General features: G+C 36.8%; 1 protein-coding gene across 2 annotated transcripts in view; it reads left to right on the forward strand.

The window, feature by feature from the left end:
• KHDRBS3 (KH RNA binding domain containing, signal transduction associated 3) overlaps positions 1-14,673 on the forward strand; it is a 90,594-nt gene that overhangs the window by 42,073 nt on the left and 33,848 nt on the right. For both annotated transcript variants that reach the window (XM_026790363.2, XM_074557415.1), the window contains exons 5-6: positions 2,763-2,902; positions 13,168-13,360. In XM_026790363.2, the coding sequence (XP_026646164.1) occupies positions 2,763-2,902; positions 13,168-13,360 (333 nt within the window). The remainder of the gene's footprint in view (positions 1-2,762; positions 2,903-13,167; positions 13,361-14,673) is intronic.

The following is a 14,673-nucleotide window of genomic DNA, read 5'->3' on the forward strand; positions in this document are numbered from 1 at the left end:
TATTTGATTTGTAAGATGTGGTGATGAAATAGCTTTTAATGGCATTTTGAAGAGTCTGGTGGCCTTTGGAAGCTCTCACAGACTTTTCCTTAAGTAACCTGGCAAGTATCTGTGAGGTGTAAAAAGGAAACCTGATAATTACTGATTGCTCACTGTCAGGATAAAGATCTACTTGAGTCCTTTGCAAAGCTACAAAGGGTTTTGTAGGGACCTGTCCTAACATGATATAAATAAATAGCTTAGCTGATGGTTTGAGTGATAAATTGAAATAAGGTCTTAAGCTAGAGTGATCCCAAGAAGAGCTGCTTGCTGCCAGTGTGTTTATCTCACTGGGTGAAAATCATGGATAAAATTTTAAAGACAGTTTAGTTACATCATGTAAGTGTGGGGACTGGTGGGATGAAAATCTCCTGCATGGATCTTGGTGTAAATGCACCCTCGATGGTTGGATAAGACTGTAGTTAGTCAGGGTAGGCAATTTATTCATAAAGTGAGAGTACATCTATTCAGTTGAAATTCAGTAGCAACATTTGACTGAAATTCAAGTGCTGCCACTGCCTAAGCTGTTCAGAGGAGGGATGCAGTCTAAAGGGTTTCCATGTCTATCTTCTAGGTGAGGAAAAGATTATTGTCTGCTTAATTTGACTTGAAGTGCACTGTTTCCAGCAGTGAGTATTCATAAATTGACCGTCTGCTACTTTTAATTGAGGAATCCATTTCAGAGTCTAATGGATTAACACTGCAGCTTATCGTGGCTGCCTTGTACTGCCCCTTCACTCTGCATCCTCCTGCTGCCTCTGGCATCTGTGATAAGGGCCATGTTTTCTGTTCTGTGCTGTGCACAGTGGAGCCCTTCTCTGTGACCTAAGGCTGCTGCTGTGTCTGGTATTGTGCTGCAGGAAAGTGAGAAGGCATCAGGGAGAAAAGAAAAAGGGACCCAACACACACAGTGGCAATCTGAGCACATCTTTGCTAGGAGATTAAATTAATTGAGTAAAAAATCATCAAAGGTACTTTTCCAGGGGCACAGTTCTGAAAAAGATGTTTTGTGAAGAAATTATAAAGGGCATCTGATACAGGCTGCCAGAACTTTGATACTGCATGTTGGTGGTACAGTGTCTTGGTGTTTTGTTCTATAGAGGACATAGCCAGCTCTGATCCAGCATTTGTAGCCAGCTCTGATCCAGCAACACAAAAAAATACAAAGTGGGTTTCTGTACAGTAGCTGGCCAGAACACAGTTCAGTGTCCTGTTTTTAGTCTTCTCCCTGTGATGGATTGGTTATGTATTGGGTCCTGGCCATTTAATAATTGACTCTGTTTCTCAAAAGCTTCAGTTATGCCATTTGAAACTGTTAGTTCAGTCTTTTTCATATTTTCTGTTTTGTTTCTGCTGCTAAATTGAGGATGATCTCAGGTGGGCAGTTGGGAGTTAAATTTCAGAACTTATTTAAGGCAATTTGGACAAAATGCTGTTATGGTGCTTCTTCTTTTAACACCAGTAAGTTCCTTCAGCAATGGCATATAAAGGACAGCTTTTTTATTTCCATTTATAGAAGTCTAGGAGAAGCAGAATGCTTCAAGGATAATTGAGAGATTTGAATTCATGGAAGTTCTAATCTCCTTTCAATGCAGGGTTATGTTTCAGAGTCTTTAGGACTGCCTGACAATCTTTTGGTCCTTGTCTAGTGAATAAATGTAATAAACTCAGATTTGCAGTGAGATGCAGATTCTTTGTTTTGTCATTGAGTTGCAAAATGGGTGGTGTTAGAACAAACCCTCCTTCATGAAATGGGAGGATTTGCAGAAGAGCTGTTGTACCAGAAGTATCCCTTTGTTCCTATGGGAGCACCTATTAATATTTTGATTCTCAGTTAGTACAGATGCACCTTGGGTAAAATAGTTATCTTTAATTCACCTTTATGGTTGCATTCTGCTTGGCTCACTTTAAGTGGAGGAGAAATGATAGAAAAATACTTGTATCTCCAGAGTTCAGTGCTGGGTCTGTTTTATTCCTGTGTGCTCTGCTTGTTTTGGAGGTTGACTCAAGGTCCCTGAAAACTGTGCTTGAGAAGTACCATATTAATTCTGTCTGTAAAAACATGAGCTTTCCTTTTACTAGACCTTGAGAGTAGAGGATTTGTGCAGACAGAAATAAGCCATATGCCCTTGGCATTTTTACCATTGCATATTATAGAATTTAATTTTTTGAGCTCTTCTTATTAGATAACTCTGTGCGTGTGTATTGAATGAATTCCTGTGTTCATTCTCTAACACCTGACTTTAAAAGTGTAGATTCCGAATCTATTCCTTCATTTTTATGTGCTGTTCTCAACAGTGTGTTTATTCTCTACTCTTTTGCAACTCTCTTCTCTTTTTCCTGCTTTTAGCACACAGTCATTCTACAGCTGAAGCTACAAACTAGATCTCAATTTAGAATATGGGATCTTGATTTTTTTTTCTGGTTTCCTCCTATCTCTGCATCCTTTTAACTTTGAAATTTTAATTGGTAAAGCTACATAAAATATATGCAAATGGAAGAAAAACATGCCCGAGCAAAAAATGGAAGAATTATGTAGAATTATTGTGTACAATTCTCTAATAGTGTTTGGACTGAATATTATTCCTATCTTATTATCTAAATTAAACTTTTTCAGTGGAATGTTCAGCTTTTTAAGAGGAGACTTTCAGGAGCAGTATTTCCTGAGAGTGTTGGGTAAACAATTAGATTTTTTTTCTCACTTTGTCTCTCCCTTGTTTTAGGACTACAATGATGAAATCAGACAGGCACAGCTTCAAGAATTGACATATTTAAATGGTGGCTCAGAAACTGCAGAAGTTCCAGTTGTCCGTGGAAAAGCATCGATTCGAGCGAGAGGAGTGCCAGTTCCTGCTTTGTCCAGGTATGTGGAATTTCATTGGAATCTATGCATTTCAAGCTTCTCCCTTCAAACACAATTTCTCCCCCAAGAAAACCATGAAGGATTCCCAAAAGAAGAGCAAAAGATTGGGGAAACAACCATCATTTATTGATGGAAGTTTAATTCATTTGGACCGAATTAACAGTGCTCTTGTGGAACTTGAATGCTGCCTTTATAAAGAAGCAGTGCACAGCATAGGAGATGTTCAGTCCTACTGTGAGCACCTTGATTTCTGGTTTTGAATTGCTCCTTAGGTGCACTCTGTGTTTGGGCCCTATGGAGCTGACAGCAGTAAATCTCTTACCTTGGTTGATGTGAATTTCAGGCAGAATCTCCAATTTACAGAATGCTTTTCTTTTTTTATGGTACTACTAAGTTTTCATAGTCATGATGAAACGATACAGAGATGGTCTGAAGTTAGAATTTGGATTTTCTTGTTTGAGTGGCACTTTGTGAAAAGTGGCTTTTGTTTGATTTGGGAGTAGGCAAAGTCCACTGCTTTTGCTGTTTTTCTTTGTCACAGGAGATGTATTGTTTTTACTCCAGCATCCCCCATCTTCACTGCAGTACTGGGATGGCAATTGAAACTCCTTCAAAGTCTCAAGTGTGAAAACAAAACCTAAATAAAGTTAATAACTGTTTATGTTACAGAATACAGGGATTGTGGCTGCAGCACCTAAATGTAACTGTTAATTGTGGTGATCTTTTCTTCTGTTTTGTGTACAGTTCTTGTCAATGCAACTTGAAACTTGCAGTTCTGAATGCAAGTTGTAAACTAATTACTTGTTTCAATGCATTTCTTGTGAACTAATTTTTTAATAATACCCTGAAGCATTTAACCTCAGATGATGAGGCATTTTAGAAGAAGCAGCACTAAGGAAATATTCCATTTATATAGATCTGCTTAGTTACATATCTCCTGAAAATTATTCAAATGCCATGCAGAGTGAATCTTAATTTAAAGAAATTATTCTTATTGTGGGTTGTATGCTGGGAGAAAAAATTCTCTCAATCATCAAATTGTTGTTCTTGTCTTTTGTAATATTGTGTAAACATATATATACTGCTTTCTTGATTTTAATGTTCTGAGTATCTGAGTAGTGTTAATTATATACCAAGATTCACCCCTTGTTTTTGTAATCAGCCATACAAGAGTTATTTCAAATTGGAGACCTCATTTGGTCTTGGAGGGGGTGTTTTTTTTTTTTTTTTTTTTTTTTTTTTTTTTAATTGTTGTTGGTTTTTGTTGTTGTTTTTTGTTTGTTTTAGTTTTTTTTTGGGGGGGGTGTTGTTGTTGTTTGGTTTTTTTAATTTTTTTTTTAATAGCTGTTTGTAACTTTGCCACAGATGCCTGTAATGGTTTTGCTACAGACTCTCAGTATGGGTATATTTGCAGTACTATTTAAAGTTTATTTCATTTTCCATATCCTTCAGGTAATATTTCTGGGATACAGAAGCTATTCTTTGGTTGTTTCCTATCACCAAAGCTTGATAACTAATTTACACTGTTAGTACCTAGTATGTGCATATGTCAATAGTTTTTTAGAGTACTACATTTCTAACATCACAGGTTCTGTCCTCTGGATTTTGGTAAATGATTTTTTCAAATCTGCATTTTATGCAAGAGATACACTGTTACAGAGCTTAGTTTGAATTCTTCAAAGTTGATCTGCAACTATTGAAGGTTCTTCAGGGTAAATTTAAATGCCATTAGTGTTTGATTTGGAGATGACAGTAAAAGATTGTGGATTTGTCATCACCATTTTTCACATATATTCTAAAGGAAAGTTAAAGTGTGTCTGTTTGACTTGTCCTTACTTCAAGGCTTGTCTTAAACTCCAAGACACTTTTCTCTCAAATTGAAGTGCTCTGTTAGCATATTCCTTAAGTGAAGTTCAATTCTGTTGCTACTGAGATTCTACAGCCATTGAGCTGAAGATCTCAATCTCAGTTACAAAGCTCCGATTCTTTTTTAGCAGAAATGGATTTCAATGAATAATACTTTTGTTGAAGCAAAGCTTTAAAGGCTTTGTCTCAGAGTTGGATAAAACAGTTTCAATAGGCAGCATCCCTGAGATATCCAGGAGAAGTTGAAGCAAAGCCTCAGAAGACTTGCAAAAGGAAGTTTAAAACCTTGATCCTAACCCTTCTTTGTAATCTGCAGAATGGTGTTATGATGCCAGCCTTTATACATGAAACATCCTGTTGAGTGTGTTTAAGTTCCCACTTTTGGAACCTTTATTACTCCTGAATAGTTTCAGTTAAAAAAAAAAAAAAAAAGTACTAATTTATGCCTTTTTTGCTCCTTATCAGACATGTGAGAACTGGATAAAATGCATCTTATTAAATCTATTTTTGGCTCCATAACAAAATTTTATTTTTTGGAAAATAGTACATTTGTGTTTGCATACAAAAATTCTAGTTCATATGCAGACATATGTGTGTGGTAAGTAATTTCCTAATGGTTGTGGTTTGGAAACTCTGTATTCTTTTTTCTGGATTGTTCCTGATTTTCTTGACTAAATTTTTATGACTGTAGAGCCAAGTAAGGTTTTGTGGGTAGCTGGATGGAATTTGTTCTGTGTTGTGAGCTTTACATTCAGGAATGTTCTTTTCTCATCATTGATCTCAGAAGATACAGCTGATTCCTATAGCTGTTTCCTTTCTCCCCACCTTGCCCCAAGTTTTTGTCCCTATACTGTTAAAAATGACCTTCAGATGTAATCACATCACTTCTATTTTCTGTAGTGTTCATGCTGAGCACTTTAACTATGTTGACCTAACCCCTCTTCCGTACAGCAAGAAGGGAAAGTGGTGAAAGTCTGTTTTTAGTCCTTTGTTTTTATTATGATCTTAAATTCTTTTTTGGAGGCAACTGTATAAAATGATCATACCAGTTGCTTTTTAATTTATTGTGATAGCAAGCTTAGAAGAATCCATGGTGTTTAATGTGATGCTGTTGAGGTGTGAAAGCAGAAAATGAAACTCTTGAGGACTCAATGTTTCTTTAGTGTGTGTATTCCCATCCTGAATCAGGGCTTTATAAATGATAGCAACCAAAATGTGAATTTTGATTTCTGATTAACCAAAGACTTAAAATACACATTTTAACATTCTAGTGGAAGGTGTCCCTGCCCATGGAAACAGAGTTGGAATTTGATGATCATTAAGGTCTCTTCCAACCCAAACCTTCCTATGACTCTATACATGTTAATGTACACCTCTAAGGATGTTTTGCAACTAAAGCAGCATTTCTCTCTAAAAATTCACACTATTTTAAGAATAAAAATAAGATTCAAGAATCACTCATTTATGACTCCAACTGAGATATTTTAGAAAAGTGAGATTCTAGAGGATGATAATAATAAGTCTAAGAATTTGGCTAAAAGTTCCTTGATACCTTGGGGTGGCAAGGGAGGAGCCATTTCATGTCACTTATGGCTAGAAAACAGTGCTACAATCACAGAATGGTTTGGGTTGCATGAGACCCTTACTGACCATCCCATTTCACCCCCTACCATGGGCAGGACAACTTCCCCTAGACCAGGTTGCTCCAAGTCCCGCCCTGGGGCATCTGCAACTTCTCTGAGCAACCTGTGCCAGTGTTGTCTTACCACCCTCATCATAAATTGCTTCTTTATTTCCAATCTCAACCTGCCTTTTTCAATTGAAAGCTGTTGTTCCTCATCCTGTCAGTAGGGACCCTGATAAAATTACTCTCTTTTTCTTATAAGCAGCTCCACTTAGTTATTAAAAGGCCACAATAAGGTAGAGCTGGCTGAGTTCACTCCCCAGATTAAGAGAGATTGTATTTGGAAACAATAGTCTCAATTAAAGAAATAGCAGATTTCTGATTTATGCTTTCAAGAGAGTGTGGAGAGTTTTTTACTTTTCAGTTTATTATACATATTTAAATCTATGCATGGCTGTGATCCTAATGGTTGAATGACTGTCACTGTCTGGAGAAAAATAAAACTTCGGCAGAAGTTTTTAGTTAGAACTTGCTGTCTTATATATTAGAAGTAAGATGAGCTGATGTGGATCAATGCTGCAGTGTGTTCACAACTTCCAGCTGCTTTCCTGCCATGTCTGGAATGAATTGGTTTCTTTTTTTGAAGAATCACTTTTTTTCTTGAGAACATGTAGGTAGTGAAGTGTTTCTGTAGCACAAAATAAATATTTGACAAAGCCAGCTCAGGATCTAGGCCAAAGGCCGATATTATTAATTTTCATCATGTTTTGTTTTAGTTTTGTGGTCTCCCATTTTCCACAAAATTGAAACATGAACATATGTATTACTGTTTTTAAATGTAAATGTGAAATAAATCTTGTGTAAGAGTGTTAACTCAATGATGGCTCTTTTTTTTGTTGTTGTTTTTTTCTTCAAGAAGGATGAAAAGTCAGGAATCTGAGTTTTGAGTTGTGTCTGGATATCAGTGTTTTAGTATTTTAAAATGTCAGCACCAAAATAACAGGTCTATTATTTTTCAGATGTCTAATATAAAACAAATATATTTACTGTTTGAGGAACACTGAATGTAGCTGTCTGTGCTCAAATGAAGATAATATATCAACATCTGGTAACCAAATTTGTTACATCTATTTATTGAACAGTGTAAATCCCTGCAGATATATAGAACTATGATAATGATAAAATTATTAAGGAATTTCAAGTGTTTCCTCATTGAATAATGTAGTTTTTGAGAACTGTCCTAAATTTTGCAAGTATTTTTATTTTAAACTTATTCTTCCATTTAATGTTTCTGGGGGGACAGAGCAGAAAGGATCTTCATGCCATTAACTATTCCAATTTTTTGTTTCACTAAAAGTGAAGGAAAGCTATAAACTGACTCTAGTTGAGGTTTCATGATCAGAATAATTTTACTAACTCAGGCATCCAGTGATGGGCTAAACAGGAAATAAAAATCAGTGTGATTCTAGAGCAGAGAAAGTGCTAAATGAAATGATGGAAGTGGCTGTTGCTGAGGGCAGCTGGAGATGAGTGTAAGTGAGATGCTGTGCCTGCTGCTGTGGGCAAGGGCAGTAAGTTAGTTTGCTGGAAATAAATCCTAGAAACACTGTGGGACTACTAGAAAGTAGAAATGTCAAATATTGCTAACAAAGGCCAAAGAGGAAGTGTATAAGTTGGTAAAATACTGTTTCAGTGGGAATCAATGATTAGATTAGTACTCTTAAATTCCTTCTGAGCATTCACAAATGTTTTGAGTCTAACATTGTGTAGCATAGTTCTAAGTGGCATTAGATTTTGGTGTTAGATTTTCTTGAAAATGTTTTTACTTACACAATAAATTCAGGATTCAAACAATGAGATGTTAATCACAAAATTCAATACTTCAGTAATGCTGTAAGTGGACACAGTAAGATAGACTTTGCATTTGCACATTTTTAGACATTAACCATCATCAGTCATTACTCCACAGTGTTTATAAATCATATCTAACACTTTTATTTAGAGGCTTTTTCTCCCCTTCTTTAGTGTGTTTATAGTTTTATAGAAATTGTGCTTCACTTTGTATTTTATTTTTCCTCATTCACTGAATTGCAAGTGTAAGTAATGAAATAATGTCATGAGAGGAGAGTTAGATTCCAACAAAAACAGCTCTCATGACAATATCTTCAAGGGATGGTGTGGTATGTGAGTTACATTAGATTATTCCTCTCATTTTTTATGAAATAAAAGCTGTTAAATGAGTTACTGGGATTTGCTTTAGTTAGTCTAGTCAATGGTACCCAGATATAGAAGCCTTTTTTAGTGCACAGCCTACTCCCAACTTTGGGAGTAAAATTATTCAGAATTTAACAATCGAAATTACTTGTGTGTTTAATGGAGAAGGGTTAACTTCTTCACTGGATCCACCACTGCCAGATTATACTACATGCTCTCCACTCTTAAACCTTTGCCATTGACTCTCTTACACTTTAAGCCTCTCTTCTCTCAGCCCTGCTCCAAGCTGTGGCTGGCAGCTCGCAACAGGGCCCTGCACCACGCCCTTTGTAATAAACCGATAGTTTCACAACTTAACTACAAAAATCTCTCATCTCCATCCATCCCAACCGTACATAACCCCCGTCACTCCTACAGACACTCCCACAGGCGCTCCTACACCAAAGTATTTGCACAATCAGAGTTCTCAAAAAGTTTGGGGACAGATCTGTGGAGTTTCAGTACTTATTTGTGTATGCAACAAATCAGCCTGGACATATGGACTCAGCACTGTAAGAAAATTTTATTGGTTCTTACTTAAAAGGGGTTCTTATTGAGGACATTCAAAAGATTTCTTACAGGGACAGAGGTGACACCATGGTAGAGAGGAGAGAAAATAAGGACAAAAAATACCTTTCTTATATTTTAGAAACTGAGCTGGTAGTCAATGCTGACAATGGGCTGACCAACCAGCTTTGATAATGTGTAACTTGTTACAAAGGTTTTATAAAGGAAATAAAACTAATCAGCAATCTTGTAGAAAAGACAGGGGGAATTGGTGGCACCTGAAATTTGGCATTCTGAAAGGCTATCCTTGGACAAAGAAGCAAGCAGTGGAAGTGGCCTAAGAGCCATGAGAAGTTTTACCTTTTCACCATCAAATGATGATAAGGTATCTCTTAATGTGATAAAACAGAGCTGAGATAAATTATGCAAAATAATTGTTCTAATTATTAGCAGTTGTGCAACGATTCTTCCAATTATAGGTGAGATAGTTGTAGAGGGGAAAGGGTGGAGAACAGACCCTCTGTGCAGTTTCTTCAGAGGCTTTGGAAGCAGATGGATACTCCTCAAAAGAAGTTGATTAGGAGTTGAAAAGTCCAGGACAGACAGAAATTTCAAAATCAGCTTAATTCAGTTTTGTCCTGTGCTGTGTCTGGAGGAGCTCAGCACCTCCTGTCCCACTGCTCCCCTTGAGGAAGGTGTAGATTGTGCTGAGGGCACCCCTCAGCCTTCTCCATTCCTCTGATGTTTCTGTTGGACCCATCAGATAAGCCTCAGTTATCATTGGTGGTATGAAGTCCTTAGTCTACTTAATTGTTCTTGGTAGTTCTTGGTATATGAGCAGTTCTAGACTGCTCGTCATCTTTGACACAGTTTCTGTTGGTTCCAGTTATTTTAGGTTTGGGTTTTGTTGTTTTTTTTTTAATTAGGAAACAAGTCTGTGAGTACACACAGTTGAGTAGTGAAGTTTTATGTGTACTCTTTTGTTTTCTAACGAAAACTTAGGACTGATCTTAGTTCTAGTTGTTCTGTAGGCAATTATAGTGCAGAACCTATTGGTTTGTGTAATGACAGGATATATAAATTTATATATGTGTAGTTATTAACTCCCAAGTGTCCCCTCCTGTAACTTCAATTTTTTTAGCAATTTTCTTTTCTAAAACATTCAAGTTGAGATTCAGCTACAAATTAGAGTAGGCATCTGAACCTCTGTTGCAGTTGATTGTGAAATATTGCATGTATTTTTATTTGTTCCTTTTGTTCTGTAATTTGTCCATAAACCATTGTCAGCACTATCTAGTGGATTACTGTAAGAACAGCTCTTCCATGAGAAACTTCTTCATTTGTTCTTGATTGTGTAGCAAAACCTTAATGTGCATGCGCATGTAGACATTCATATATATGAATTGATCTGTTCTGGTGATTGAGGCTTGCTCTGAGAGGTTTCCTGATTCTGGGACAATTGAAGGACTTCAGTTATCTTGGACCTGCTTTTCTGAGTATTTTCTTTTGTTAAGATTCTTCCTTTGAGGTTAGAGTTGGGTTCAGCCTTGCAAGTGATACCTCTTTTAAAACCTGTTGTAGCTTTACTGAGCTCCTATTGCCCTTTCTCAAGTGCTCTCTTTTTTGATAATTGTTGTGTATTTGCTCTGACTTCCCACAGAATTGCTGTCTCCCAATATCATATATGCATTTTAAGCATTTTTAAACATAAGTTGTATAGCTGCCCTTTTCAAATTAAGCAATACCTGAACAGATCTGTTGTTTTTGCAAAGGTGTGCAAAGGTTCCTGTTCGAGTGGTTCCTCTGTATTTTGAGTCTGTTCATTGTAAATATCTGTCAAGCTTCTTTAGTTCCCCTATAGCTTCTTTGAAAATAATAATTCTTAAATTAAAGGATTTACAATTTACAAACTTTTATACAAGTTAAAAGAAATAACAATTTACAGTATCTTAAAATTTCCTCTTAGCATCATAACCTGATTCAACTCAAATCCAGGTGGTGCTGATTGAACTCTCCTCTCACTGGGTTTTCTGTCTTGGTGCTTTTCTTGTCTCCTCCAGCCTGGGGCAGTAACATAAGAACATACATCTCAGATTAAGAGGTCCTGTAGGAGGAATGAACAAAGTTATGAAAAGTTAAAATCATAAATGATCTCATAATACAAGACAAATAATATTTCCTACCCCTCACCATTCCAATCCTATTAACTGTTTTTTTGAAATGCAGAAAAGACCTCTTCACATGGATCTGGTTTTCGAATTCTCAAGAATAAATCTATGGTAGCTTGAAAAACTGTACCTTTTTTCTTCCCTTAAATGTTTTCCATGTTTTTCAGCCTATTTCATTTCCTGCTTTCACTTGCACCCTGCCTGAAGGATGCTGTCATGATTATGCCTAATGATTCTTGAATCTTTTTACTGAGAGTTTTGTCTTTTTTTGACTTGTTACTGACTATATTCTCTGCCACTAGGTTCATTTTCCTTTCTCTGGCTTGTCCTGGAAATTATCACATTTGCTATTTCTATATATTACTTTAGCAGGCTGTGTCTGGAAACTTGACTGCTCACCCCTGCCCCCACTACAGTGAAGTCAAATAAGCAGCTGGTACCCTGTTCTGAGGGGGCGTTCTACAGATGAACTAAAACCAAGTAATAAGGACAGTTTTAAATCATTACTCTCCAAGCTTGTTGAATATACTATGTGACTGTGTTTTGATCAGTAATAAAATTAATAAAATCCATCCTGTCGTATCTTTACATTTTTTGCATTCCTCCTTCAGTGATGCAGTTTTTGAAATACTGCTTATTTGTGGTAAAATGATTGTCTCATTTTTTGATTTGTTTATTGATGTGAAATTATACAATTTATATGAAATGGGATAGGAAATCATAAGGCCAAATCTGGATCTTTGTCATGCTGTTCATGTTGGAAATTTCTACTGAAATGAGGACATTTTTACTCAATTACTGGGCTTGAGATTGATTAGATAATGGCTTGGTAGGTAGAAAGATAGGGTAGAGCTTGTGCCTTGTTTCCTTCTATGTATCTGTTAGAGTGTATGATAAGGGTCTGACTTCTTTGGAACAATTCTATTTCCAACAGCAGTCATTCAGACTCCCTTATAGCTCATGGGTTGAAATTATCTCCTTAAAAAGGGTATGTCCATTAGCAATGTTTTAGATTTCTTGTTTAAAAGAGTAATTGATGAAAATTTCTCACAGATTGTACCTCTAAGTCTCTCCCTTTACTACAGGGAAGTAGGAGGAAAAGCCGCTTCTAAATGGATGAAATGTTTTTTGAAAACTGGTTCAACTGAAGTCTCATATTTTTCATCCATATGTTAAGTGTCCAAAGTAATGGAATGCAAGTTAGTGCCTATCATGCTTTCAGAATTTTTAGACTATATATACTGTTATTTAGTGTTCTTAAATACATATAGGACATCAGATTATATCCTATAATCATTCTGCACATTTTATTACATTTTGATGTTTCCTGAAACAGATGGAAATCTGTTCAGAAGCAGAAGAAAATGTACTTTTTGTGATGCACTCAGTGTCTCACAACCAGTGTGATTTTTGCGTTGTGTTTCAGAAGCTTTCATGGAATCAGAAGGGAGTGGCACAGATTCCTCTGTGCAGGGTTTGAGTGTGATATTGCCTGACACCTTCCAATGAAGCTGCTACTCTGTGCTTGTGATTTCACATACTAGAAATCAAATTCCAGTGAAGTTGACTGATTCCAGCATATTTTTTGGGTGTGTCTGAGTGTGTGAGAATGACTCAAGTCAGTGCAAGGTTCATCACTGAGTCCCATGTCTACTTTGAATCTTCCAGCATTTTTTGCATAACGCACGTAATCGGATTTAAGCCTACAGAGAAAGGACAAACTCTAAATCTCTTGTAGACTTTTTCTGGTTGTAGCAAAGCAGAACTGCCATGATGTGGGGGAGGGAGGTGTTGGAAGGGAGGCCCTGGCTATGGTGTCTAATGGTCAGTGATCCGTGTGTTTGCAGGGGCCGTGGGGGAGTGCCTCCGCCACCAGCAGGAGTGCCCAGAGGGGCACCAGCTCCCCGGGGAGTCCCTCCCAGCAGAGGACCAGTCAGTCGGAGCCGGGGACTTCTGGCACCCAGAGCACGAGGAGTTCCTCCCCCGGCAGGGTACCGGCCCCTGCCACCACCCCCGGCACAGGAGACCTACGGGGAATACGTAAGTGCAGCTGTGGGTGTGCTGAGCATGGAGCCTGGGTCGTTCTGGAGAGGGCAGATCCCTTCAGAACTCTGTACAATTAGCACCTAAGTGCTATCCCAACATCTCTGACAAATGTGGTCATCTTTTTTTATCATTTCAGGCTTGAACTGCTTAATTAAAAAAAAAAAAAGGATTATATGTATACACCTTCATAAAGACATTTACAGTACATTTGACAAAATAGTTATGTGCCTCTTAAATGTTTAATGTTAGGTTTCTGCTTTCCAAAAAATTTGAAAAATCACTATTGTTGTAGACTTCTAATTCTCAACTAAAACAGAATAATATTCTAATCTTCCTTCCTAAGCCTATCTTTGTGGCCATATAGTGGTTTAATGATCAGACATGTAAAGTATTTTTATGAAAGCTTCAGAACTAATCCTAAAATTTTAACAATGCCCCTCAATAAGCCATACATATTCATCTTGATTTTATTGTATTAAACATTAGAATCATACCAAAATACTTTTTATGTTGTATATGACAAAATTATGCAGTTATGAATTGTTAAGGAAAACTTAAATTGAACTTACAGAGCAGTAAGATAGAGAAAAAAGATCATTAAATCAAAACTATAGTGATAAAAATGAATTTAGTCTTACAGGAAAATAATACCTTCAAGGACAATGCTTTTAATACTAAAGGTTAGTATGCCCTCTTTACAGCCAAGTGTGTCTGGACTTCATTGTTTAGACTAGCAAAAAAGGAGATTCTGTGTTCCTGAAAACTTGCTATTTAGGTATTTTTTGCTTTTGTCTAAACCTTTCTTTCACCTACCTTCACCTCTCTTCTTCCAAAGATCCCCACCAAAACCATCTAAATAAAATACCAGGTTTTCTCCCTTTTGGCAGAAAACCCTTTTTGTTATATAGAAAACCAATTTTCTATATAACAGTTGTAGATCTATAAGAGAAGAAGTTCAATGTTGTTAATGTAAACATTTTTGCATATAACTGAAGAAAATCAGAAGAAGTTAATGTAGCTCATTAATTTTGAGGAAGAATACTTTAACAACATGCCTCAATTCCCCCTGGCTATACTTGACTAGTCAGAGTGGGTACTGCAAATAAGTGGTTCTCTAACAATGCCTTCCAAGGAATCAATCCTCATTGTACACCTGTTTCCAGGACATACATTCTAGAACACATAGAGAGATGGTAGAATAGAAACCTCTTTGAGTGGCTTCATATTTCTTTATGATTTGCTATTTATAGAATGTGTCTATAGAAGGGGGGGGTGTGGAAGTAACAGCTGCTTGCCTCAGTGTCCTG

Source organism: Zonotrichia albicollis, chromosome 1, assembly GCF_047830755.1.
Source record: "Zonotrichia albicollis isolate bZonAlb1 chromosome 1, bZonAlb1.hap1, whole genome shotgun sequence".
Classification (NCBI taxonomy): domain Eukaryota; kingdom Metazoa; phylum Chordata; class Aves; order Passeriformes; family Passerellidae; genus Zonotrichia; species Zonotrichia albicollis.